We start from the raw sequence: 27,888 nt of genomic DNA, 5'->3' as shown, positions 1-27,888 counted from the left end.
AGAGAGCAAAATTCTATGGGAGAAAAGTAAGAAAGTTATTAATGGACGGCCCCTTGAACACAGTTGATTAAATGGTTTCATTTACATGCATATCTGGTTTTGGCGACAGTATTTATCGTTTCCCATTTTACATACTTTAATCAGTGCTTTGTAAGTAATTTTTTTAAAGTAAGTTTTTACTGGTATTTTTACTGGTATAAGATTAATTCAAATTGGATTAGTGTGGGGGAGGAGAAGGTATTATAATTGCAATGTGATCAGGTACAAGGCCCAATACTTTAGATATCGATCAGCCCATTTAACTTTTGGGTGATTAGAGTTTGCAAAAAATGAAAAAAAATAAATTGCAAAACCGATGATTTATAACGCTCAGGTATCTACATAAGTATGGACTCTCCGGTGAAGTTAAGTGTCAAGCTAGTTTGACCTGCAGAAAATACATGCGTGAATAAAATCCAACGAAACTTTGGTGGGAGACGAACGATGAACATACCAAAGTTTTTCAACCCTTCAGTGGTTGAGATACCCCTTCCGTACCGGTGGAGAGACAACTTTGTCGAGGACCCCTCACGAGCGCTTTGCCACTCGTTTTACTGACGCATATGACTAATTTCTCCATAACCCGTCGAAATTTTTTGAAATTATTTGGTGTAATTTTTTCATGAGTATTATTTCTCAATTTATGCCCAAAATCTTTCACTGGGTCGACACTGAGGTACTTTTGGGGTGCTATCTTTCTTATTGACGAAATCAACTTTTTTTTCCTCGAAAGTACTCTGTCACTATTTTGGTGCTATGGCACGTAGCCATGTCCGGCCAAAACAAAACGCGTTTGTTTTGGATAGAGGGGGTCTATGTCTTGATGATACACTCTTTCAAATAAAGTTCAGAGTGCATAATCTTGGTGGAAGCGAATGGATTTGAGACATTCCCATTTTTATCGATTTCCGGCCATCTTATGTACTTCATTCGAAATTTTGCTTGGTTTTGAATTAATATTTCGAACAAACGTCATTTTTACTTCTACATGAGTAGAACTTTACAGGATTGACGATTCGAGGTCAACGGAGCAGTAGTTCTCATCATCCATGACAAGAAACTTCTTGGAGCCTATTTTAACAGTTTCTCAAAAAGTTTTCCAAAAATTGTTTTAGATACGTCTTTTTTATCTTCGTTGTATTTTGGCGAGGTTTTAGTGTTGCAAGTTTTGAAGCCTATTATATTGGCCTTGATTTTGGGACGTTAGGTTTTTGAAATTTTTAGTCGTCTGGGCGCAACCCTCACGGATCTGTTGCGATATTTTCAGAAAAATTTTTTCACGTTTCTAGTCAGTATTTTGGTCCTCTGGCGGACAGGCCGACAAGGCCAAATTTTAAATTTTGCATTTTCACGATCCTTAGATATGTCTAGTGTGGGATGAATTTTGTCGGGTGCATCCCTTGACGGATTAAGTGGTCACGAGCCTTTTTCCGATCCGAAAAAATCAGTTTTTCGCACGAGTGGCAAATTAATTTTTCCACGTCATCTAAAGTTTGTGCTGTCATTTTTTAACCAAAAGAGATAATCAAATTATGTTTTCAGTTTTAGAAAGCTTATCAAATTTGCTAAATTTGGTGCTCTATTACTTATCCAAAATTAGTTTTTAAGTGATTGAAAAAGTAAGGGGAACCTTGACACTATCTTTCACCGGACAATCCATAACTTTCCTCCGATTTAAGTTTGTCTACATATGTAGTACTAAATTTATTTTAAAATTCTAAATAATCTTTGTGTTTAGGCGTCGAAATTCACAAATGTTCAAGCTACTCGCGATTCCAATTCGTCGTCTTCCTTACGTAATTATTACGTAATTGATTTCAACAATAATGGAAATTGTAAGTACAAATTTTTATGGGAACTTTTAATGCAAGAAATTAAATATTTTTTAAATGTTGAAGAGTTTGCGTAATTAGAAGGCGTCATTAAGCAAACAAAGATTATGAGAAATTAGCGATAAAATGAAGTTATTTAATTCAACTATGTAGGTATGTAAAGCAAAGTGGGGCACGGGTTGGTGCAAATAAAGATTTTCACTCTTAGAAACTTGGTATTGAAAAAGCCAAACGGTATTGATACGTGACTCTACCGCCTTGGTATTGATCTGGTGTTGAATTGAAAAAAATTAAAACCAATTAGTAGGGTTGTATTACCTTTTAATACCATATTGGTATACAACGGGTATTTAAATTATACTTCATAGTAATTGTTTCAATACTAATTAGTATTAATTTTTTTAACAATATTTTTAATTATATTATATTATATATTATATATTTTTATATATTATTATATATTTTTAATTATATTAATTTTTTTATCAATACCAACGGTTATTGATTTTTTTAAGAGTGTAACCATGACTCACGGTAGTATGTAAATTGCAAAAATTTATTTGAAAGCTTAATGTAAAATCTTGATTGTTATTTTGCAAGTTCATTTAAAAAACTATTGCATGAAGTAAAAATATTTGTGCATATTTAAAGAATATATGTACATATATACATTGTCATAATAAATGAACCTTGTCGTTTTGGTTCACTTTAAGCAAAATGTGCACAAGTACATATGAGTAAAATTGGCATCGTTAACTTGATTTACAGTATAGTTAATTTTTGAATACTTCCATGGGTTGTTGACCAGTGAATTGTTTTATTTATTGGTAGAAATGCGTCGATAAGAACTGAAGATGAATTGGGCAATCCCTTCAACTCGTCCCATTTCTCGTTTTGATGGATTTTGGGAGGTATTTTGTGACGAAATATTTTTATTTTTGGAATGTTACTATTTTTCGCACATTTATTGATAAATACATATTAAAAATTTTATTACATACGAAATTCGTATTACGAATGTAAATATGCTTTGTTATTAACAGACGTGGAACCCCTTCAAGAAAATCAGTGCGTCCGGAACCAAAAACCAGTTTCTAGTCTGAAAACATTTGGACAGCGTGGGAACCGTATTTTAAGGCTATCATTATTTTTTACACGTGTTTAGTTAATGTCGTTAATTAACGTCAGAAACATAATTAGGCGTACTAAAAATCAGTCATAATTTTTAGTACAGTTTTAACGTTAAGTTCTTAATTATAATCTGCCCGAAAATTTCTGTGATCAAATAATAAAACTTTATACATACGTCTTCAGTCACGTATTTTTGCAGCTGGTATCATATTTAGTCTGCAAAAATTAGTGGCAATTAATTGGTAGTTAGGATACAAAATAATTTGTAGGCTCAATTTAAAAACAAATGCTATTTAGCGATATTGCGTTGGCAAGGATGTAGTGCTTATTCATGAAGAAAAATAGAAAGTCATGACCATGAAATTAATTTCTGAAATTTCTGAGCACTTCCTTCCGAAAATACGTAGGAAATTTGTAACTGATTAGAGTAACATGTAGAATTAAATGCGTTTCTTAATGTGTATGCAAACTTTACTGAAATTCGATTTGGCACCGCATTTGAAAGTTCGGGGAAAAGCAAGTTTAAAATTTGCTCTAATATGTAAATAAGCTTGGCAATGCTTTACGTCACCCGAGAGGCAAAAATTAGAAGAGGAGATAGATACAAACATGTGCATTTCGTATTTTTCATTTTGAAGATCTTGTTCATTATAAGGCTCGTGTTTGTAATAGGTGACCTGCAATGGATCGGCAGTAAGAGTATCTCTGCAGGCGCAAAGCTTTTGACTAGAGCATTTAGCCAATTGTAGCGACTAAGTGTTTCAACTATATGAATAAAGGGAATTTCAGAATTATGTCAGGAATTGCTTCAAACAATCAAAGTTTTGACGCTTAGAAAAAATAGTAGGCTAAGCTATGCAAAGAACCCTGATTTCACTGGATTTGTTTAATTACATTGCTTTATGGATTTAATTATGTTGACTTATTTACTTATGGGAGAAACAAGTTGATTGAGCGAAGGCCTGGGTTTTGGCTTCCCTTATCGCTTGGGCTACTACTGTTGCTGTTAATGGCTGAACTGTCAGCAGTGTATTCGGATGATGCAACTAACTGCTTGGCTCGTGTTGTTAAAAATGTGTAGAATGCAATTAAATTATAAATGAACATATATCTAACATATTGTTAAACGAAGTAATTTATAGCGGATGGGACTGTTTTTGGATGCTACGTACAAGTACTAGAATATTTTGAAGCAAATCGAGAATTTAATTCTTAGCTTTCAAATCTTTATAAATTCAGTCTTCTTATCGCGATTTTCGATGCATTGTGTCAGCTTCGCTTCCAGTGCGATTATTTCCTACAAGTTGCAATTTCGACTTGACAAGTGAAGAAGATTGGTAATGGAATTAATTATCGGCCTTGCGCCATGCAAAATAATATTTATTTAGTACTTAATCCATCTTAAAGTTTTTAACATTCAATTCGTCACTGTGAATTTTATGCAAAATGTAAATGCATGAAATCTTCTGAAATTGAGACACAGACAGACCCGGTATAGTGTGAGCATTCGTAATGAACCTATTCCTCCCATGAGCTGGACAACGTGGCGTAATTAGGCAGGGTTTCAGTTACCTCCGACTGTATGAAAGCCATTGTTTTTCAATATTGAAAACTTGTAGAAGTATTTATGCAGTATTTTGGTAGCTGGACAATTTTTGTATGTACAGTTAAAGAATAAAATGTTTGTGCCCAGTAGTACGGGGATTTGAACAGGAGAGGTAAGCTGGGGCTGTTTGCTGCGTGCCCAATGGTAGAACTTTGAATTGCATTCAGTTTGGTCCCTGTGGTAATTCCCTTCTGGTAGGAGAAAGATCCTTGAACGGAATCCGATGTCGTATTACAATTAGAGTCAATTTTAGTCGTTTCTTCTTGAAATTGTTGAGTAACAGGGGTACTCCCACTCCCTATATCGTAATAAAAAACTTCGGCGTTCTTTTTGGACACGGTGCAGTTGTCAACAGAAGCCCTAAAAATATGGTTGGGCAAAGTTTTTCGGTATAATTGCTTATTGTAATTAATTGCTTTAGTAAGTTTGGCTACATTTATGTTCGAATCTGACTACTTACAGAAGTATCGCGACTACATATTTTTATCTCATCCTTTTCTTACAATATCTCGTCCTTAACGACTCACAACCTATTGCTGATCATTCTTTAAATTATGCATATGTATCATAATGGAAGTAACTATATCCAATTAATGGAGAAAGGAAGGTTTGATTGTTTGGTTAATAATCATACGTACGTGGTTGAGTCGTCACAAAATTCATTTGGGGAATCAATCGAATTTTTGTTGCGTTTATTTATTTTTTTTGCATTTTCTGGCAAAATGAGTATTTATGCTTTTCCAATTCTGAGGTTGAGACCACCATTCCTGTACCAGAATGTTTTTCACACTTGTTGAATTATTTCGAGTGAAATATACAAATGCAGTATTTATGTATTTTTGTGTCTTGAATCCGGACTGATTTTTGTAACGCGAGGAACTAAATTGGAATGTATTCCATGCATAAAATTTCCTCAAGTGGGAGATGGCAGAGTTTTTTCGTTTCATGTCTCTCATTATTCCTGCCCATTTTATGTGGAAAGTTAACTTTCCATGGATTTCGGTTATGCATGAAGAGGAGATATGTAAGATACTCGTTGTTTGAATTTGGAAAAGTACCGATAGTAGGAGCAGTAGATGTGTTTGGTTTGGAGAAATTTAATTTTCTTTTTGGTAGGATTCCTTCCTCGAGAGTTACATGATTCTGTGTCCAAAAACATATGTATTGGATAAGAATGTTGTTACGCTGCATGAAAGATAGATTTAAAACACTATACATATATACTACGATTCACACGCTATAAAAGTTGAAAATTTAACAATTTTTAGCTTGGACATAATTTTCCTGTTTGCTAAATGGTAATTTGCAAATTAGGCATCAAATTATTTTCGACTCATAATGAGTTTAGAAGAACACACCACATACACTCATATTGAGAGTTTTTTCCCTCTTTTTAAATAATAATAATGATCTTCCTTAATTTAAAACCTTCAGCTATTCAATATTCATTCGTGTCTATAATTAAACTAACTTATTTATCGTTAACTAACCTATCTTGGCTAACTGCAATCACCTGTAGAATTATAATCCGGGTCTTCTCGATGATGATTTCTTCTTTGCTTACTAGTTTTGTTGGATAAACTTTGGCTTTCAAGCCAGCTCCATTTCTGGGTTGGGTCGGTATTGAGAGGAGAGACATTATGGACCAGAAATGCTGGTCCACGACACTCCACAACCCTCTACATAAATCGTCGTCCCTGACGATTCGTTCTGATGAACTCACTTATTTTTAATATTTGAATTTTCATAAACTGGTTTTAAATACTAAATTTCGCTATTATTACATTGTATTGACAGTACATAATTTGGTTCACATTTTTTTATATAATTTGCAGATGTATGTTAGTCATGGTATTAATCGTGGTTTTCACGTCAAGTTATCATAATAATTTAAGTGATCAGTTTTTATCCGTTTCATTTGAATATTTTAACAATTAATAGGAAGATGGGTTTTCTATAAGTACATTTTCAAGGTTCAAATTTTTAGATACATATTTCGTGTGGGGTATTCACGTCAACTTATCGTTACTGTATCTATAGAATTTTCCCTGGAAGCTACATAAGTATTCGTCAGGGATACTTTCTTGATTTCACCACTCGGTGGTGAAATACCGATACGTCGGTAAATTAGTTTAGACTGCAATTTATTCGACAGAGTATGCTCGCAAATTAGTGTCAAAAAACGAAGTGAAAAAATTATAACTTATGTCCGAGCAATAGGAGTAAAATCCGAAAAAAACAGCCCGGAATTGTACATGCATAATTTTATTTAGGAGGCCCAGCGGTTTAAGATTTATGTTCTTTATCTAGATTTATGTATGCTTGTTGAATTTGTTGATTCTTCTCACGAGTTCCTTTTTGTGTATTTTGATCTTGTTCTGCCAATATGCCTGACAAAATTCGTGTAAATTTGTCAGATTAGGGAAATCATGAGGTAACGTGCAACTTGGATTTGGAAATTGGGGATATATATGCAAATTCTTTAAAATGTGTGATATAATTTCATTCGCGTAAATGTTGCCACAAAATGTGTATTCATCAGATATGTATTTTAGCGAGTTTAGCGATTTTTTGTTTTTCATAAAAATATACGTAACATACGCAAATTCCAATCAATTGGAAACCGTGAATGGTGAAAGGATTTATCAACAGGTGCAGCTTTTGCGTCGAAACGCATACTCGCAAAATTAGATTTTTTAATTTTTAGTTTGAAGTCTTTTTCAACTTATTTACCTTTGTATTGCAAATGAGTACCTTAAGTTAAACGGAATATTTGAAACAGAACCGAATTGTTACGGGTCCTTGTGCGACCTACTTTTTCTGGATAAAATATGCATGTTTACCAGTTCTGATTATGGATTTTTGTTTTCTTCCAGAGGAGGCCTATTCACTTTACTCCATCGACTAGGAATTGCTATATTGATTTTACATGGGAAACGCAGGCAGTCCTCCATAAAAAGGTCGTGAAGACAAGCTATCGTTATCTTTGGCCGTTAATCCACGCTTCTGGTGGTGCCGAGTGCTGATGACCTAATGTCAATTCACGTTTCCCTTTTCTGGGGGGTGGTTTGGGACTTTAAGTTGTTGTGGGTAAGGATTACAGAAAAGTGACGGATTATGGCCCAGATGCCCTGTGTTGCCGTTTTACACTACGGTACACCAATATGTAATCTCCAATTATCCGCCGATTATGCATAATGCCAATTTATGTACAATCTGCAACTATGTTTGCGGGGTTGTACTTACCTATTTATTTATTCTCTAACTACTCCGTACAAGGGAACTTTACCTAAGGATATATTCTTACTTAACGTATATCTTGATTGTCACTGACTCAAAAAGTCGTCCTCTCTCTCGTGTTATTTGCCAATGTTCTCGGTTCTTGCGGAGCTAGCCAAAACTATCTTTAGTTTCGCAAGCTACTCATCGCCAACACCTCTGGTAAAGACTATGATAATTTATATGGAAAATTTATTAGTACTCCGAGTTACAAATTAAGTGCCATAATTCTCCTCGTCTAAATATTTTTTCAATAGTTAGGATAAAACTCCTTCGTGGAATAATTCAAATTATTGGATAAAATTCAAATATTGGACGACTTCGGAAAATTTTTCATCTCGACTACACAATAGTCAATTCTGCAGGTCTTTGGGACTTGGGACTCCGTTTCCTCCTTTTGGGATCGACTTTTGGTATATGAAATCCATCTCTGGTGCCTTATTGTGCTCGAATCTGACACTGAAGTCCCAGATTTTACGTCCCGACTTGTTTCGAAGAACTCACAAGTGGGCCACCCTATCAATGGAGGGCTGAGTCACGTTATTTTGTACGGAAACATTATGGTTCTAGTTAATTTTTATACGTATGTAGTAAGCTTGGAAATTTTCCGAATTAATAAGAAATTTGAGAACTATTTTTAAGAGCGTTTAAGAAAGCATGTATGTATGGTATCGGTATTAAAAATATTGTTGCGGCCTCTCGAAACTTTTTGCACTCCTAAATTCATATCTCGGCGATACGGTCGTATTTACTTGCTAGGGTCACTCCAGTTCTTTTACATAGTTTGATTGGTTTTAAGATTGAATAAATCTGTTATGGTATCACTGCAGAAACTTAAAATACGTTTCTAAGAAACCATTGAAGTTGAAGAATTGATGTGTTGCAAGGGTGCAGAATAAGAGTTCTAAGCAAAGCAGCACAAGCCTCTATTTGTTTATTGGAAACCAAAAATTGACAAACTTGTTGCTTTAGTTTCTTCCAATAAATACAGTATATGCGACAGTGTATGCTCGCAAATTAGTTTGAAACACCAGGCCTCCAAAACCAACCTACTGGTTGATAATGTGGTCATCATATCATTACTTCAGGTTAAGAACATTGATACCCAAAATGATCGTCATAATTTTTCCACGTATTTGTTTTAACTAATTTTGAGTAATGAAAAAAGGTTCTCTGGGAAATAGTCATTTTTCTTCGTATCCGAGGTTCGATTTGTTTCCTTAAAAGGACGGTACAGTTTCATAGCAACGCATTCAGAAATTGATTCCCGAGTCATAACTGTTTATTTTCATTTTGTATTTTCATGCATCTTATGAGCTGCTGTTTATATATTTTCTTTTCTACCGATTCTCCTGACAAAATTTATGTGAAATAAAATAATAAGATTACAAACACTACATTATCTAGAAGACACTAACACACACTACAGACACTACACAAGAAGTAATACCTGTATTTCGAAGTTAAGACAAAATGTGAAAACTTTGAATTTCATTCACTTATTGGAATTAATTATAAACGAAATTACAACATTTTTACGTCGTTCGTCAGAAATAAACCCTTTACATATGTATTTAGCAATTTCAAAAACTAACAGAATTATATGTTGCTTAATTTTATGGTGCAACAAGCGGTTTTTGTTATTTATTGTATATTTGAAAACGTATTTTACATGTATTTATAATACCCATTTGATAGTTCTATCAACATTTTTACAAAACATGTATTTTGCGTAGAGAATTCACCAGGATGAAATGTTTTCTGTACTCTGTATATGTCCGGATAACCCTGATAAATGAATTAAGTGTCATTTTACTTCCCACCTCTGTGTATATATCTGCAATGATGGAATTCTTAGGATAAACTACATCGTCTATTTCGTTGAAAGACCTTTACCAGGTATTCCCACAAATCTTTCAGTTCGATTGCCGAAAAGTCAATGCTGCAGGTTGAATTGACATTATCATTGGATATTTATATAATGCTGATGAAATAAATAGATTCCGTCGAGTAAAAAATCAAAAATTCATAATTTAACCAAATTTATTTCAATCTTTCAAGACTGGACAAAATTTCATTTCATCTTTACATAATATATTATTACTCTTACATAATACGCTATTACGCATTATGGTTGTTGGGTTCTGGGCTGCTTGGCTGGGGAATTCTCAGGGCTGCTGCAGGTGGGGAACTGTAAGAAATAATTTAAATTGAAATTATATATCCAATCGATTTTGTTGCAACAATAAAGTAAAATAATACAGAATAAAAAATAACTGTTCTTACCTTAATTGGAAGTAAATAGCTGCGATGTGACCCAACAGCAGCAGTTGGTCACGGCTACTGTTGGTCATTCCACGAAACAACTCTTGATTTCGGCGCTTTAATATCTTGTGGAAGGTCTCGCAATTTTGCTCGACCTTCTTCTCTAGTCGTTTCTTTTCTTCACTGTCCTAGGTAAATATGATGTACTTACGAAAGTTGTATGACAAGCAGGCCCCGATCTACCCCAAAATCTTACCTGGGCAAAGAAATTAGGCGCCCATAGCCGCTCGCGCCTTCGGCGCTCGCACGTGACTTTTTTCTCAATCAAATAATTGCGCAAAATATTTTTACGCAGGTCTTATTAGAATGGACATATACAATGAGATAGCAAACTTTTTACTCTCCAGCAGTTTTAATGTGGAATAGCTTAAAATTTGCGTAATATTGAGCAGATCAATATTTGTAGGCCACAGATTCAACTTAAAAGCTTATTTCTCAAATACAACTCATATATTTGGGCCTCCCCGGTTTATTTCGAGTTAAAACCATACTTTCCCACCTCCCCAGAGGCCAGGTAAGTCTAACGCTGACCTCATATGCAGGTCAAACCAAGCCGAGCGGATGTGCGCGAAGCGCACATCCGCTCCGTCCGCTGACTCACTGACCCTTGGGGACATGTTTATTTAAGATTTTTTATTTTTTTGCGTTTTATTTTCAAATTACAAAAATTTAAAGTTTTCCTGTATTCTTCTAGATTTCAATGAGCAGTTTTAACTAGGTAACGTTTTTACCTAATTTAGAAATATCCCGAAATTCATCCTCAGTGTAATTTTTCCTAAGCAATTTTTTATCACTAACCCTCCGATTTAGTTTTAAAATTCTCGTAAAATGTAAAAATGTAAAATTTATTCCATCCCTAGTGAAAATCGTATGTATGTCGAATTGAAATAATTCTACACAATTGGCCGGAAGAATGGTTTGTGCAGAAAAACTATGTATGAATGATTCTGCAGAAAGGTTTAGTACAATTATGCATAATTTTGCACATTTTGTGCATAAATTGTTTCGGCATACATTTTTTCTGTACAAAATCCAGCCAATTCTCTGCGTAAAACCCAGCCAAATTTCTGCATAAAATCCCTCTATTTAGAGCATGGGTGAAAATTTAGAAGCTGCGCGTTTCAAAAATTGCAGTGGTGCCTCAACACACCAGAACTGTCGCAACGAGTTGTCCAAACTTGATAAAAATAAAAACTCCAAGCAAAATAATTTCAAAATTTACAACAGGAAAATTCAATTATATCTAGTGTAAACCGGGGCGCCTACCGGCACCCCTCCGGGGCGCCTACCGGCACCCCTCCGGGGTTTGGCGCCCCGGGCAGCTGCCCGGGTTGCCCGCCCCTAAATCGGGGCCTGATGACAAGTCTCACAATATCGCCTTTTTGTTTCACAATGAGGGCCCGCAGATTTGTCGTCTCCCTGTGTAGTCGCCATGTTTGTGAAGGTTTACTGAAGGTGCGATACGTGCTTTGAGGTGTGAAACTGTTAATGTAAATGAATAATTGGCGGTATAGGCCTCTTCTTTTATACTTCTCAAGCCCAATGAACAATGAAATTTTGGCGGTCAAGTTGTGCATAATTCTACATATATTCTACAATTAAAAAATAGGGTCTTGAAGTACATACAGGACATACAGATGTGTGTACTTCAATTGCCACCATCATTGGTATGCAGAATAAAATGTATTGAAATGTATCAAAGTGAGGAAAATTAAGATGCAAACTAGTTTGAGCATTCGTCAAGTTAAGAATTTATGCATTAGTGATGAAACTCATTCATCAAGCCGGGAGACAAACAAGAAACGTGTGCTAGCGTTGAATTTTCTTTATTTATTTTATTGCAATCTATTACATTGAAAGAAATCCCAAAATCATTCAATTTAATCTAGATAAATACACTACATATGCATATCTTAACATTGGGCTTGGTGGTCTAATTTTATGGTGCAACAAGCGGTTTTTGTTATTTATTGTAGACTTGAAAACGTATTTTGGCTGTATTTAAAATACGCAGTCTATAGTTCTATTAACGTTTTGAAAAGCAAATTTTGTATAGCAAATTCACCAGGATGAAATGTATTCTGTACTTTGTATATGTCCGGATAACTCTGAGATACAAATTAAACGTCATTTTATTTCCCGCGTCTGAAGGAAAATAAGTTGTTGATGAAGAACCCAATTTTAATAAAAGGAATAAGAACAAAACAAGGATAAGAGAAAAACCCAAACTATTTTCAGATTGAGATTAACTAATTGATGATATTTAGCCATGAAATCGTGGAAATAAGTAGGATGAGTATTAGTTAGGTTAAGGCCAACATCACTTAGTAACCAGGACGCATTATAAATTGAATTGAGGTTAGGGTGCCCGAGAGTAGCAAAAAGTTTAGTGTTAAGATGGTGGGCCCGAGTTATATACATAAGTCAGAATTATTGAAAGAACTCCAACGAGATGGTATAGCTATATTGATGATGGGAGGCTGAAATATATATTAGCATCTGCCCCTGTGATGGATGGAAAAGGAGGAGATATGGGTGGGTAAGTGGAGCCAAGAACAATGGCACAACCACAGGTTATTTCGACTACCCACACACCACAAGCCCACAAGAGATTTATGTATCAGGCTGAATCAAAGGAAAATGATGTGTGTCACTATTATTTGTACATATCATTACTGAAAGAGTTGGAGGAAGAGTGATGGCAAATTCGTAAAGAGAATTGTACCAGCCCAATTTGGTTACTGATAGTTCAGATGTTCACGCAGAACAACAGGCAATGGGCAAGTCTCAAATGGTGTTTGGGGTGGATGTTCGCGAGGAAATCGGTTGATCCGAGGGTGAAGTCCCTGATGGTTCTGGTCTGGACGTTGAGGAACTTTGGAATTTTTGTCTTTCATAGGTTCAGCTGGTTTACTTCCTGACGATTAAAATTTAAAATCAATCATCTAGAAGTTTAGAAAACTCTGGTAGCCCTAAATACACGGGATCACGTTCATCGTTGTTCAAACGAGCTAAAGGCTGTGGTCCTAAAGTTAGTTTACTCTTCCTTGTTCTCGGTGATGGGGTAGGACTATCCAGTTTTGGTGAGGATTCGGGTAGCGAGAAGGGTAAAAGTATCCTCAAGTTACCCCGATGCGGGTTCCTCAAGGGGAGCGGAAGAAAAAAAATTCCATCTTTTGTGTTTTTAATGTATTTGCATGTGTCTTAAATGAATTTAAGATTAATAAGTATCGTATCTAAATTACCATATTGACAAAAAACGTATTCTGCAATTAAAATGGTTCTTGATTTGGAAAATTTATTAAGCGCAGAGCGTCATTGTCAAAATCTGAGAAAGCATTTCTGACCATTGAAGCGATCAGGTTCGATCCTCTATCCTCGATCAAACCCAATGGCGCAGCTAACGCGGCTCAAACCGTCAGGGTATTCTACCGATACCGCCGAAACGATCCACCCTATATTTTTGAAAGCAATAAGCAAAATTTATAGAACTTCACTCGCATACCTTTGGCGAATTGGCATAAGTGCGTCCTAAACGCTTAAATGTCTTAGAGTGCTTTAAACTTAATTCAAATAAGTAGTGCCCATCATTGTAATGTAACTGGGTGTTTTTGTTTCATGGTATTGAAACTCCCTGGCTACAGATTTATATCATAGAATACTTTGTTATACTGCTGTCGTCTATTTTATCCCTGTGATAAATTCTCTACTAAATATTTATATTTAATTGCGGGATAGCTGTTCGTGCTTGGTTTATTTTCATGTCATCAGGAAGAGTGTATACAATGATAAAATAATGAATTTTCCGTATATCGTAATGGTACAAGATTTGGACAAGGAATGTGTGGAATTGCCTGCCCATTTGGGCTTAGAGCTAGCCCAACTCCATAAAAATGAATATCAATCCGAGTATGTGTATACAGAGCTGCATGTTTCACAAAAATATATTATTCTGAGAAAAGCGAATGATTAGGTAAATAAAATACTGGACATTGTTGAAATTCTCCATACCCAATATTTTTGTAAGTTTTTTGGATAGGTTTAGTCTGTCGTTAATTTTGTTGTCTGTGTTGGTCGTTTTTTTGAATAATGGTCAGGAATCCCCTCGGGAAAGATACAGGCTAAATTGGCCTTAACTTAAATGACACGACATAATTTTTCCTGTAATACTTATCACAAACATTGTCTACAAGATGTTGGCTGATCGTGTTCAGTATAAATTAAATAAATAAGCGACAGACCAAATGAGATTTTGCCCCATTTTTCATTTATGCAAGTATATCGTGAACTTCCTACTTACGTAGATAAGTATTTTAAACAAAAAGTATATTGTTATACGCATTAAATCTGTTTTTGCAACATGTTCTGGTAATCATGGTCTTTTGCAACTATTTAAGAGCACCTGTTGAGTATTTACACATATGTAGGTACTAAAGGTCTCGCAATAGGTAATGGCTTTATGGTTTAAATCATGGTTTAAAATTTTGCTAAATAGAAAAATTAGTGTTTTAGCGAGGTATTGGATTATTAATTATTGAAAGTTTTAATTTAACTCCAAGTTTAATAGTTGACGTAGAAATCTACATAAACTTTAATAAAAAGTGTGTAAATTAGGCATTCGAAATTATTGGAATGACAAACATATTTTAATAAGCTGATTTGCAGCATGAAATAGTACACAAGTAAAAATAATGTGACTCTATGCAAAGTAAATTCAGTTTCAATCCTAAATTAAGTAAACTATACAAAGTCCATAACGCTAACTTGAGACGGGGAACAGTTTTTACTGGATTTTGCATATTTGTAGCCTACTATAAATACAGAATTCAGAGTTCACTTGTGTTTCAAACTGGTAACATTATTTCTAAGGGTGCAATAATGATAAGACAAAAATGCTTGAATTTACAAAAACTGGAATATGTGTATATAGAAAGGTAACTCTAAATATTTTAGGACTTCTCATATCATGTACTAATTTTCGTATGTATTCTGGCTGCAAAGGATTTACAACATATTTTAAGGATTTATGTTATGTATGCGAATTATGTCCCCGGTTTTTGTAGTATTATTGTTATAACATAAATGAAAATAAAGGGTTGCAAGTCCCAAAATAATAAACCAAAAAACTCTATGTCAAAAATAAGTAGTTTCAGATAGTTAACTAATTAGTCAAAAAAGTTATGATCGTCTAAATAGTAATACAAAACGATTATAAGTTAATGATATTTGCACATCGGGGCCGTCCATCAATTACGTAACGCAAAAGGGGGGGAGGGGGGGTCATGGGAAGAGCGTTACGAATTGTTATGTAGGGGGAGGGGGGTATAACAAATTTGTTACGTAACGCATTTCATAAACGCGATTAAAAATCGAATTGAACTCATGTCATCCCGAAGGTTTCAGTGTACGCATGTAAATACGTTTTTCATTATGGTGCTCACATTAAAAGAAGAGCAAAATTCTTGCCTACTTGTGAACCATTATTCCTCCACAGTGACCTCGGAGGGCGATGGTGTGACGTAAGTTTCACGATTAATTGAGCCTTACCTTTAAGATGAGAATTTGATCGAATTTGCCGATCACCTGAGCCCCAACGAGGTCACTTAGGCGCCATGATGGTTGTCAAGAATTGTACTCATCTATTAATGGTCGTACGATAGTTTTCCGGGTGCAACTTGACAAAAGGTTCCATTGTGAGTCTTGGTAAACGTTGAGAGACCTGTAAGATTTACAATTTCCATTTCTTATATGATGATGTCGAATATGATTTCGTTGTTCTTGAACAAGAAATTCACAAAATTCTAATTTATCTAGCAATTTAAAAGAAATTGAAGCAATAAAAGCGACATTTGTCTACACAACCTGGAACAAATGAAAATTTTGCAAGTTACTGTTAAAGAAATTACCTGCGGTGAAATCAAATTTACGTTACGTTACGAAGGGGGAGGGGGGTAGTCTAGAAGCGTTACGATGCCGTTACGAGGGGGGAGGGGGGGTCTAAAAAATGATGATTTTTGCGTTACGTAATTTATGGATGGCCCCATCCTTATGAGTCAGAGATTTAGTTGGGAATGTCAATTATGAAATAATATTAACCTAACCTAACACAGTTTTATCCTGTTCCGCGAACTATATCCATAGGATGTTCGCCTTCATACGCTTACCTAACCCAATGACTGGATTTAGTTTAAGTTCAATTCTTGGCAAATGAACTAACAATGGAGGCTTTCCATCGTATGCTCACGAAATGAAACAAACTGGTGCAAATCGATCGCAAATATAATTTGCATGAAATTAGCAAACAGAACCCTCTGCCAATGCACAGGTTTGGCAAAGTTATTTGCATCCGAAGCGAGAAAAATGCACAGAAAAAATTGGGAAACTGTAAACCCGGGTGAAAATGGTGTGTCGAATTTGACATAATTCGACACAACTGCCCGGACAAATGGTTTGTGCAGAAAAAGTATGAACGATTCTGCATAAGACTTCTGACAGGTATATTCTGCATAATTATGCATGATTCTGCACATTTTATGCACAAATTGTTTCGGCATAAATTTTTCTGCATAAAATCCAACCAATTCTCTACATAAAAACCAGCCAAATTTATGCATAAAATCCTTTAAATGTTTCACCTGGGAAGTTTGCCAGCCTTGGGGCGCTATTCCCCTTTTTAAATGCAAATATCTTTGCCAAACCTGCGCACTGGCTGAGATTGTTATTTGCTAATTCCATACTAATTAAATTTGTGACCGATTGTCGATATTTTGGTCGAAATATATAAGCGTACGTTGGGAGACCAAATGGAGGTCTCTAACTTACAATGTTGTAAGTTAGTAAGAACATGTTAAAATTTATAGTGGTAATAATTAAAAATAAATGAGGTTAATTTTTATGTGACCAGGCCAGGAATTTAGTTAGGGAGGTGTCGCCAAGAAATATTGTGACAGGGGAGAACACCACGACGAAAATATTAACTACCAGAACACCTCAAAAAATGCAAACCCGCTTAATATTTAATTGTCTATGTGCAGATATTCATCAAAATAGGCCCTTCGCAACAGATCTTACCAACTATGCGGTGTTTGGAAAGATGTATCGTGGACATACAGAAATAACTACTTTACTAAATGCATATTCATTTCTTCGCAATATTGCGTCATTCTTAGAATTCTTCCCGATTGTGGGTAAAAATATGTTCTATGCACAATGGGATTACTATGGTAACGTTATATTTCGTATCTTATTTACATACTCTTTGACAAAATAGTTTTAGGGTAAAATTTATTGCGCACAAGAAAATAATATTTTGTTCCAAAGAAAATTAATAATTTTCTGCAATCATGAGATCTGCAATCGAGTTAATTTTTCTCCAAAGAAAATATAAAACATAGCGGCAAGAAATTCGACCATTTTAAACCAAAAAGTTTAGTAACCCAGAAAATGACACAAATTAATTTGTGAAATTTGGCAAATGTTCTAAAACACTTGTTCCATTGGAATTCTAAGTTTTTACAGCAAGCTTTCCTGAAATTACGTTGGGTAAATGTATGTAAATAGATGAATGTAATGTCAAATATATGAATAAAATGCATATGTATGAATATATGAATATATAAGTATATGAATTTTATATAAAATTATAATACATTCAATTTTAGAAGTATGTTTAAATTTATGTGGGATTTTTTGTTCCGGCGTTTTGACAAAGATTGGCACGATTTACAATTACTTAAAAACAGATGACTTTAAAAAACTAGTTTAAATTATTTCCATTCCGCTTAAGAATGACACAATAATACTGAACTTTGCAATTTCCACTATCATTTCAAATTAATGAGAAATTTGTATTTAGCTAAATTTCATAATTTCGCAATCTGCCTCAATTCAAATGAAAATTTTCTGAGTTTGTTAAGTTTTTGGGACAGAATATAAAACAATCTGTTAGGTAACGTTTCATATTTTTTTCAGACTATTAAAGTAGGCTTGTCCATCACCTCCCGCGTCTCCGCCACTCCCTTCTTTCCCCCTCCCGTTCAAACATATCAATCGGCACACCCATCCAGTCCACCACATCGTCACTGCGATCAATCATCTTGTGTCCGGCTAGCACGCCACAAATTCCCAAAATACATCCCAACCAAAGCACCCCTTCTGCCCCCACTTTCCACCAAAAGATCTCCCCCGTGTAGCAGAAATCGACCCCCTCAAAAACCCAGAAGTAGGACAAGGTACGAAATATAATCAGGGAAACTACCCCCACACCCCCGAGCGCCATTAAGAGCAGACAAATTTGCAAAAATTGAGCCACTCTACGAAATATGATGCTCGTTTTTTCGTTAAAGAAAGGTTCCTCAGTCTCATGTAGTTTTCGAAAAGTTTGAAACATCAAATAGTCCAGAATTGTGAGGAGGACGGGGAAAATTAGTGGAATCGTGAAGCAAACTTGGGTCAGGATGGAGGAACCTTCGCCCTCGCAGTACATCGGGATTCCACGCAGGTTTTGGCCGATAGAAGCGATTAAAGCGTAGCACATGAACGGTATGGTCGCTAAGGTGGCGAAGAAGCCTTTTAGGAAGCCACAAGTTGTGTTCCGGGTGCGGAAAGTGTAGGAGAAGAGGTTCGAGTAGAATTGGAGGGGGGTGGGGCCTTCGTCAAATTGTACGAGATAGTAGTCAATCTCGGGATGCGCATCCTAGAAATAAATATGTAGAAATTATTCTGGTTAATATTTATCAAAACCGTTAAAATTTGATATTTCCATATTAATTATCATAATAATCTTTTAATGCATGTGCAACAAAATGTCTGGTGGAAATTCACGTAAGCGCCTCAAACATGGAAAGCATCGTATTTCCAAGTATTTCACAACATGCGAAGTTGCGATTGCGAGAAACGCGATGAATTTTAAAAACAATAAACAATAACTTTGAAATTCAGATGAGAAACAAAAATTCTACTTTGAAAAATATACAGTTGATATTATGAAAGATTACTGCTACTTCGCATGTTTAGCAAAAAAATAATCGGCAACATTCCAGCGTTGTGAAAGGTTTACAGTTATATTACGAAGTTGACGTGAATCCTCAAACTGTAAAAAATATATTTCTGCAAAATTTACGAGCCGAATTAAGTTCGAGTTATGAAATACATGAAATTTATGGTAGTTTGTGCAAATATGTATGTGTTTACATCAATTTTTGAAAGGTTAATGTGAATACATACCTACAACGTTTAAAAACTGAAAACATCTTAACAGTTTCTTCATACATACACAAATAGCAAAACTAAACAGGAAATATTGGAAATTTTAGGAAATAATTAAATGCAAATGTAATGTACAACGGCTTACCTCTACATTGGAGTTTAAGTCCAGTGCGGGTTCCACTGGATCTGAGATATTTTCCACACTTACACGACCAAGTATGACGATTGACATGATAACACGACAATTACGAGATGTTGACAATTTTTTAAATAAAAATATGGTAAAATTTTCTATGAAATATGTATCTCCAATGTCACAAAAATTATTTAGGAAATGAGCAGCAGCTGGGAATCCATGATTATCGATCTACTTCCATGTGGAGAATAGCGTGGTATGAAAAAAATTGAGCATCTTTTACACATGGGACAAATCTCTCACAGAAATCCAAACCCGGAGAAAATTCAGAACAAGATCAACTCCGGCTCCACGCGTGGCTTTGCTAAAACATGATAACACTCTTTAATCAACGGATATAAATCATTAGTGCCCCTAGTGCAAATGTATGTTTATGATGCTACCCGGAATGGTGATACATATGCAGCTGGGTTGTAAAGAGCAACACATTAAATCTTAGCTCTCCCGTTTTAAATAATTTTTAAGAATTTTAAACTGCAACTACAGTATTACCGTTTACATTGTTTTAAAGCCCCAACCTTCCTGATCATTTGTAATACAAAATTAATAGCCATACTCATCATAATTCGACATAAATCGACAAAAAGAAGGAGGAGGACGGAAAATTTCATTTCTCACCATTACAGTCTTCACCAAAAGTAAGTTCTCTTACTTAAAGTATATGTCCTGCCTTTGAGAGGACCCGTCTCTTCCAAATATGTTGGTCAAAAGATACTGGCACAGAATTTATATTGTGAAACAGGCCCACATCGACTGGTAATCATGCCGACCACAAGCCCAGATCGCCAAACCTCCCCCCACTCATCGCCTAAAAAGATAGATCTCGACCTTATCTATAAAACCATGCTGAAACAATTCAAGGATGTCAAAGACACACAATCGCACATTATGAAACGACTGGATAATATGGAGGCGGAGAAAGAAAAACTTGTTGAAAACCAGATAGCTATGCAAGAGAGCCTTACGTCGTTCCAAAACGAGGTTAAAAGCGATTTCCAGAAATTTGAAGAAAAATACGACGAGGAGATTAGAAAAATCCGAAAACTAAATAATTTGGTGGTGATGGGGATCCCTGAAACAAATGACGGACAAAAACTTCTCACGGACCTTCTTAAAATCATCTACCCCACTTCTTACACCTCTCTTAAACTTGATGAAAGGATAGGACAGCTCACCACATCATCTCTACGACCGGTCAGGCTACGCTTTAGTAGCGCAACGGAAAGACAGTTAGCTCTGGACAATTGCAAGAATCTAAAGGGATTAGTCCAATTCGACAAAATATCTGTCAAAAAAGATCTCACAAGGAAACAACAAGAACTCAAACAAAACTCCAGGACTCCAGTACAAACAAGATCTCGTAGCTCACATAAGCAACCGGCAGATGATCACGCGTCCGGAATTCAATTTCCAACACAAAAGCAGCGAAGAACCAGAAACTCCGACCCTGGAAGTCACATGGACACACAGTGACTAGGAAACTCATCTATACATTTTAATCACCAAACACCATTAATAATAGGACACCTAAATGTTATGAAATAATCCGTAAAGACAGAACTGGATCAGGAGGCGGTGTAGCAATTATCTACAAATCGTATGTGAAGTGTAAGATGTTGGAGACGAGTACTATTATTAATGATGAATCCAAGATTGAGCTACTCTCGTGTAAATTCCAAATCGACGATACTCAGCTAGTTATCGCGGGAGCGGTACATATGCTCCCCTCTCTTATTCATAAACTCAAATCCGACCTACTTGCAATACTTGAGTGGATGGACAAAAATGGAATGATATTAAACTTGGATAAAACACAATTTATCCTGATAGCATGAGTTCTAAAAGTCTTCATTTCACAACTACTATTGCATGGAATAGGTTATCTACTGAATTAAAGGAAACACAAAACTTCAAACTTTTTAAAACAAATCTTAAAACCTTGTTCTTAAATTATGATTATGAATTTATCTCTACTTTATTATCCTAAAATATATGTACATATAATTTTAATTCTGCTCTTTATGACTAAGTCACAATTATAAATTATATTATTATCACTCGAATTCTTATACATGTGACAAACATTTGTGTAAAACTTTTTTGTGTTAGCCGTCAAGCGTAACAAGATTTTTATAAATCAAGCTTGATGTGAATAAATCAAATCAAATCAAATACATAAATGTGTAGCACGACTGTTCAGTATATAATGTCATGTAAATGAAACATTTTTCAGAATTTAGCACTTCTAGAAAGTTCAAAGAAAGTTCTAGAAAGTTTAATTTTTAACTAAAATTTAAAAAATCAATTTATTGTCGAATGGGTTTTCATAAGTAAAGCCGACGTATTTGACTTTCCGAATTTTTATTCCGAAAGTGCCAAAATTTGCGAATTTGCATCATTTCCTAGACGCGATACATATGTGTAAATATGCACATTCGCATTTCTGTACACTTTGAATCGAGAAGATTGGGAGCGGATATAAATAACTTTTTCCTTCTGATTTTGACTTTATGTCGCCGTTGTGGGCCGCGCAGATATGATGTCACGATTTGGTAAAGATTGGGTTGCCTTGTTCACATGTTGTCAATTACTTGCATGGGTTTAAAGCGATGAAGAGAGCAAAATTCTATAAGGGAAAAAGTACTGAAGTTATTCATGAACGGCCCCTTGCACAGAGTTGATTACCTGATATCATTTACATATCTCGTGTTGCTCACAGTATCGTTTCCCATTTTACATACTTTAATCAGTGCTTTGTGATTTTTAAAACTAAGATTTTAATGGAATAAGATTAATTTAAATTGGATCAGTTGGGGGGGAGAGGGTATTATAATTGGAATGTGATCCAGTACAAGACCCGCTGCGTTTGATATCGATCATCTTATTTAAGTACGGCGTTTTTGGGGGCTTGCAAAAAATATATTGCAAAAATGATGACTTCACGTAAGGAACTTTCCTTTGATTCCGTTTGTCTATGTAGTATTCAATTGATTGTAAATGTAAATTGGTTTTTGTATTTATGTAGGCGTCGAAATTCACAATTCTTCAATCTACTCGCTAATTATTCGTCTTCCTTACGTCATTATTAATTGGTTGGGAGATTAGCGGAAAATCGTAAGTATTTAATTTTTACGGAAACAATTTTTATGCTAAAAAGAAACTTATTAAAGGTTTGTTGATGAGTTTACGTAATTATTCAGCGTAATTTAGCAAATAAAGATTATAGGAAATTTGTGATAAAATACAGTTACGTGTTTAACTAAAATATTCATAGCAAAGTGGGGCACGTTACATAGAGTAGAAAATGGAGATTTTTTAACCAAGACTCACGGAATTAGAAGTATGTAAATTGTTGTAAAATCTTGATTGTCATTTTACAAGTTCATTAAAAAGACTATTGCATGAAGTAAAAATTCGTCCACATATTTATGTTTGAAAAATATTCGTTTTTATAATAAACTAATCTTGCCGTTAAGTTGTTTTGGTTGAATTATATGTAGTAAAATGTGCACAAGTATGACTAAAATTGGGAATGAAACAACTGGTTGTGTAGAATTCGTAGTAGGAAATTTAAAATTTATTTAAAATTGTTGAATTTTGGCTCACCCTTCGGCAAAATTTGCCTTCATGCGGCTAATTTTACGCAACTTTATTTACAGTATAGTTATTAAGTAGTTTTCAATATTTCCATGGGTTTTTGACCAACGCATTGTTTGATTTATTTTTAGAAAAGCGTCGTTAAGAACTGAAGATGAGTCTGGCAATCCCTTAAAATCGACCCATTTTTATATTTAATGGATCTTGGCAGGTACATATTTTCTAACGAAATATTTTTATTTTTGGATTTTGACTACATTTAAATATTTTTCGCAGATTTATTGATAAATACATATTGAAAATTTTATTTCACACGGTTGTAAATATGCTTTGTCATTAACAGATATGGATGGAACCCCTTCAAGAAAATCAGTGCGTCCTTTACACGAAAAATCGGTTTGTCGTCCGAAAATATTTCAACGATTGGACAGCGTGGGAACTGAATTTTAAGGCCATCATTATTTTTTACACGTATTTATTCCATTAATGTGATTAGCTAACGTTAAAAAAAATTAGCCGTACTAAAAATCAGTCATAACTTTTAGTATCGTTTCAATTTTAAATTCTTAATTTTAGCCTGCACAAAAATATCTGCGGTCAAATAATCAAAATGTATACAGTGTCGGACAGATGTCTACGTCCACATAGTCGCGTCAATTTCATTTTCAAATTGTCACTGAACTACTGAACCAATTTTCATCATTGATATATCAAATTCTCACAAATTTAACGTAATTTCATAGCACATTATTAGTTTTCCGCTAAAAAATTTATTTTAGGCCAGAGATGTATTTTAATTCAAAATGAAAACAATTGGATGGACAAAAGTCAACGTCCAGTCAGAGAAAACATACAAAAAAAACTGTAATTTATAAGGAATGTTATAACAATTAATTTTTAATATTTGGTTGGGCCTCCGTTCGCTTTAAGGACGGCTTCAAGGCGTCGAGTCATTGAGTTTACCAAATTCTTGGTCACATCTTCAGAAATGGTTTCCCAAACTTCACGAATTCTGGATTTAAGGCCCGGAATTCCTGAAAAAGATTGTTTTCTTATTTCTCTTTCAATGTGGTCGCACAGATGCTCAATGGGATTCAAGTCTGGAGATTGGGGAGGCCATTCTAGCTTCGGAATTTTTTTTTCTTGAAGTATTCCATGGTGGACTTGGCAGAGTGTTTCGGATCGTTGTCTTGTTGGAAGGCAAATCGTCGTCCAAGTCCAAGTTTTCGAACAGATTCCTGGATATTACGGTCAAGTATTCCCTGGTACTTGTATTGGTCCATAATTCCGTCAATAAATTCCATTTTTCCTGCCCCACTTGAAGCCATGCATCCCCACACCATTACCGACCCGCCGCCGTGCTTAACTGTGGGGTTGAGATTTTTTGGATTCAAAGCTTCTTTTGGATATCTCCACACTCTACGACGCCCATCTGACCCAAAGACATTGAACTTTGACTCGTCAGTCCATAAAATATGTCCCAGAATGTTTGTGGATTGGAAATGTGGTCTCTGGCAAACTTCACTCGTTTGGTTGCATTCCTCGGTACAATAAGAGGCTTCCGGACTGCTCTGTGGGATTTCAAATTTCCCTTATTCAGTGTTCTTTGGATGGTCATAGGACTAACCTGTTTGCCGAACATCTCCTTGATCTCGGTAGATAGCTTTGGAGCACTAAGTGAGGGTGTAACGTTGACTTTGTTGAGCACGTGGCGTACTTCTCGGTGAGCCAAAATGGGTTTTCGACCACTTCTGACCTTGTTTTGGACTGAACCATTAGCTTTAAAGTTCTTAATGATTGTCTGGATGGTTGTCCTTGCTAATTTATACTTGGTCCATATTTGTCTCTGCGACAGCCCCCTTTTTGTCCACCCTTCCAGTCCTGAATGACAAGATCTCGAATAGCGATAGGAATTTCCTTGCGTGTCGACGCCATCATATTTTTCTGGAAGAAAATTATTTAAAAATTAATGCGGCATATGTTATTGATAGATTTATTAAGTTACCTGATTTTATAAATTGGAGAGATTTTTGTTGTTGACAATTAAAGTGAAGTGGACGTACACTTTTGTCCGCTCAAATTTCATCCTCTCTCGCTCTGCACTATGATTCTCAGTTTTCCCAGAATTTTCAGAAATAACTCATATGTTTTATGAAATTACGTTAAATTTGTGAGAATTTGATATATCAATGATGAAAATTGGTTCAGTAGTTCAGTGACAATTTGAAAATGAAATTGACGCGACTATGTGGACGTAGACATCTGTCCGACACTGTACGTCCTCGGGCATGTATTTTTGCAGCTGGTGATATATTTAGTCTGCATTTAATGCTAATAATTAGTTGTAATCATTAGAATACAAAGGACTAAAATTTGAAGGCTAAATTTAAAAACAGAAAAAAATATTAGCGATATTTAGTAGGAAAGATTTATAAAGCAAAATAGACACTCACGTTAATTGAGTCAATCTGAATTTAGTTCTGAAATTTCCGGCCAATTCCTGACGAAAATAGGAAATTTTTAACTTGTGAGAGTCAATTATATTTAAATGAGTTTATTAATTTTATTCAACCTTTTCTGAAAATCCTGCTCTGAAGACCCTTCTTAATTCGAAGTAATTACCATGATTGCCAAGATCACTTATCCGAAAGAAATACTTGGAACTTGCTTAATTGCTCGTTTTCATGTAAGATTATGTATGTGCTTCGCTTTAAATATGCGACCTATGCAGGAACTTTTAACCGTACATTGACCAGATCAGATTGATGACAACAATTTTTTAATAGTATGTAATTAGCAAGGGGCGGATATATATTTTCGTCAAATTATCTTTGTTCAGACATTACTTCCCTTGAACGATGGCATAAAAATGGTGTAGCTTTCTATGTCATTCTAAAATACGACCAGGCTTCAGTCATTTGCAAAGAGTTGAGTTACATCAGCTCTTACTGGATTACATTTTGTGATGCGATTTCTTGGCTGTCAATTAATTACGTCCTCCTGAATTAAAGTACGAACCGATTTCATCATTTTCATCGTAAGAAAATTCAAGCTACTAAAACGACACAATTTGTGTATGGGTCTGTTGTGAGGTCAGTGATCTCTGTCCAAAAATCAAGGGCCCATGGGTTGTCCATTTTTCACTTGCTGACTTAAACCGTTTAATTATTTAAGTGAGTCCGGCGTCGCCGGTTTCCCTAAAGAAGATTGGTAGGTTAAACTCGTTTGCTTCCATTCCGGAAAAGTCGAAGTAATTGGTTGTGTCTTTCTTCTTTCCTTCTTGAGCTACCCTGGCAACGTTTCCTTTCTGGCGAAAAAGTACGTTTGCAACTATGCGGCAGCTTTAGCCACAAATTCTCGATAGTGGTGTTGGTTTTAAAAGTATTTATTTGCCCGGTTCCTTCCTCTTCCCTGTTCGAGATGGCTCGCTTGGCAACGGTTTATTTATTTTGATTCAGATAGCATGTTTCCGTGGTAGCTTTATGAGCGAATTCTGCATAGGGGTTGAATCTGTTGATTTCAATTCTACTCATGGCTTGCTTTTTGTATATTTTCTTCCTGTAAATTTGCCTGATAAAATTCATGTTAGTTTGTCAGATTAGGATATTATGAGGGAATGTGAAACCTGAATTTGGAAATTGGGGATAGATATGTATGGAAATTCTGTAAAATTCGTGATATAATTTCATTCGTGTAAATGTGACCACAAAATTTTTATTCATTGGACATATATTTTAACGATTTCAACATTTACACATAATTGGCTTTTGTTAAATTTTCTGGTGAAATATAAGTTTTTAAAAAGTTGTGTTGTACTTGAAAATGTATTTTGTATGTATTCAAAATATATATTTCGTATTTGACCAATATTTACAAAACAGGTATTTTGTATTTCATATTTAGCAGAGGGAAATATGTTCCGTATTTTTTATATGTATCGATAACGCTGAAAGGTAAGAAAAAATTAAAAGGTGCCTGAAAAGTCGCTATTTTGAAAGAATAGATTATGTATTTGTACCTTTATTTGTAAATAATACAATTATACTATGTCTGCTAAATAGAAAAATCAATCGTGTCTTTCCGCGGGGTCAATTTTCTTTTAGGGTCGGCTTTAAAATCCATTTCTCGAGCATTATCGTGTTCAAATCTGACACTGAAGTCTTACACATAAAGTCCACACTTGTAATAAAATTTTGTCAAATGTCCTAACAAATTTTTCATCTCGATTGCAGAAATCTCGATGCTTTCATAGGTGCTCGCCTCTTTCCCGTCAGAGACCTCCTTTTTTGGGCAACTTTCCCGATGTGAATTTAGTTCATCTCACTGGCTTTGTTATGTTCAAAACGAACGCTATATGTAGTGCTCGGCACGAGACGAGACGAGACGAGATTGCCTTGTCTCGTCTCGAAAGTGACTCGAGACGAAGTAATCGAGACGAGACGAGATGACGATTTTGTCATCTCGTCTCGTCTCGATTCTCGTCTCGGTCGAGACGAGACGAGATGTCTCGACATTCATCCATGTTTTTCAAAATATCTTTTGTATTCTTCAGATAATTACAAAATACAAATACACAAACTGCAAATATTTAGAATATTAATAATTGGCCTTGTATTCCTTATATAGTAAACTACATACTAGTAGTTTACACAAAAAAATAAAGGATAAATCTTAAT

General features: G+C 35.1%; 1 protein-coding gene and 3 long non-coding RNA genes across 4 annotated transcripts; 2 read left to right on the top strand and 2 right to left on the bottom strand.

Annotated features, from left to right (window-relative positions):
• Positions 1–99: 99 nt before the first annotated feature.
• Positions 100–9,822, top strand: LOC110859571. The gene is made up of 5 exons (XR_002548876.2): positions 100–373; positions 1,778–1,874; positions 2,703–2,782; positions 2,915–8,049; positions 8,145–9,822. It is a non-coding gene; the product is annotated as an uncharacterized LOC110859571 (long non-coding RNA).
• Positions 9,823–9,912: 90 nt separating this feature from the next.
• LOC118438815 lies at positions 9,913–13,217 on the bottom strand. The gene is made up of 2 exons (XR_004837076.1): positions 10,174–13,217; positions 9,913–10,078 (listed from the first exon to the last, which is right to left on the bottom strand). It is a non-coding gene; the product is annotated as an uncharacterized LOC118438815 (long non-coding RNA).
• A 4,602-nt stretch (positions 13,218–17,819) lies between these two features.
• Positions 17,820–19,747, bottom strand: LOC118438796. Its single transcript, XM_035859546.1, has 2 exons — positions 19,565–19,747; positions 17,820–18,907 (listed from the first exon to the last, which is right to left on the bottom strand). Exons 1-2 carry the CDS (start codon positions 19,649–19,651, stop codon positions 18,206–18,208), a joined length of 789 nt encoding a protein of 262 aa, XP_035715439.1. The 5' UTR covers positions 19,652–19,747; the 3' UTR covers positions 17,820–18,205.
• A 2,609-nt stretch (positions 19,748–22,356) lies between these two features.
• LOC118438811 lies at positions 22,357–23,831 on the top strand. Its single transcript, XR_004837074.1, has 4 exons — positions 22,357–22,558; positions 22,641–22,729; positions 23,344–23,423; positions 23,556–23,831. It is a non-coding gene; the product is annotated as an uncharacterized LOC118438811 (long non-coding RNA).
• The last annotated feature ends 4,057 nt before the right edge of the window (positions 23,832–27,888 follow it).

The sequence above is a fragment of the Folsomia candida genome, unplaced genomic scaffold (assembly GCF_002217175.1).
Source record: "Folsomia candida strain VU population unplaced genomic scaffold, ASM221717v1 Fcan01_Sc026, whole genome shotgun sequence".
Lineage (NCBI taxonomy): Eukaryota > Metazoa > Arthropoda > Collembola > Entomobryomorpha > Isotomidae > Folsomia > Folsomia candida.
Note: the sequence above shows the minus strand (reverse complement) of the source record. Positions and strands in the feature narration are given on the sequence as shown.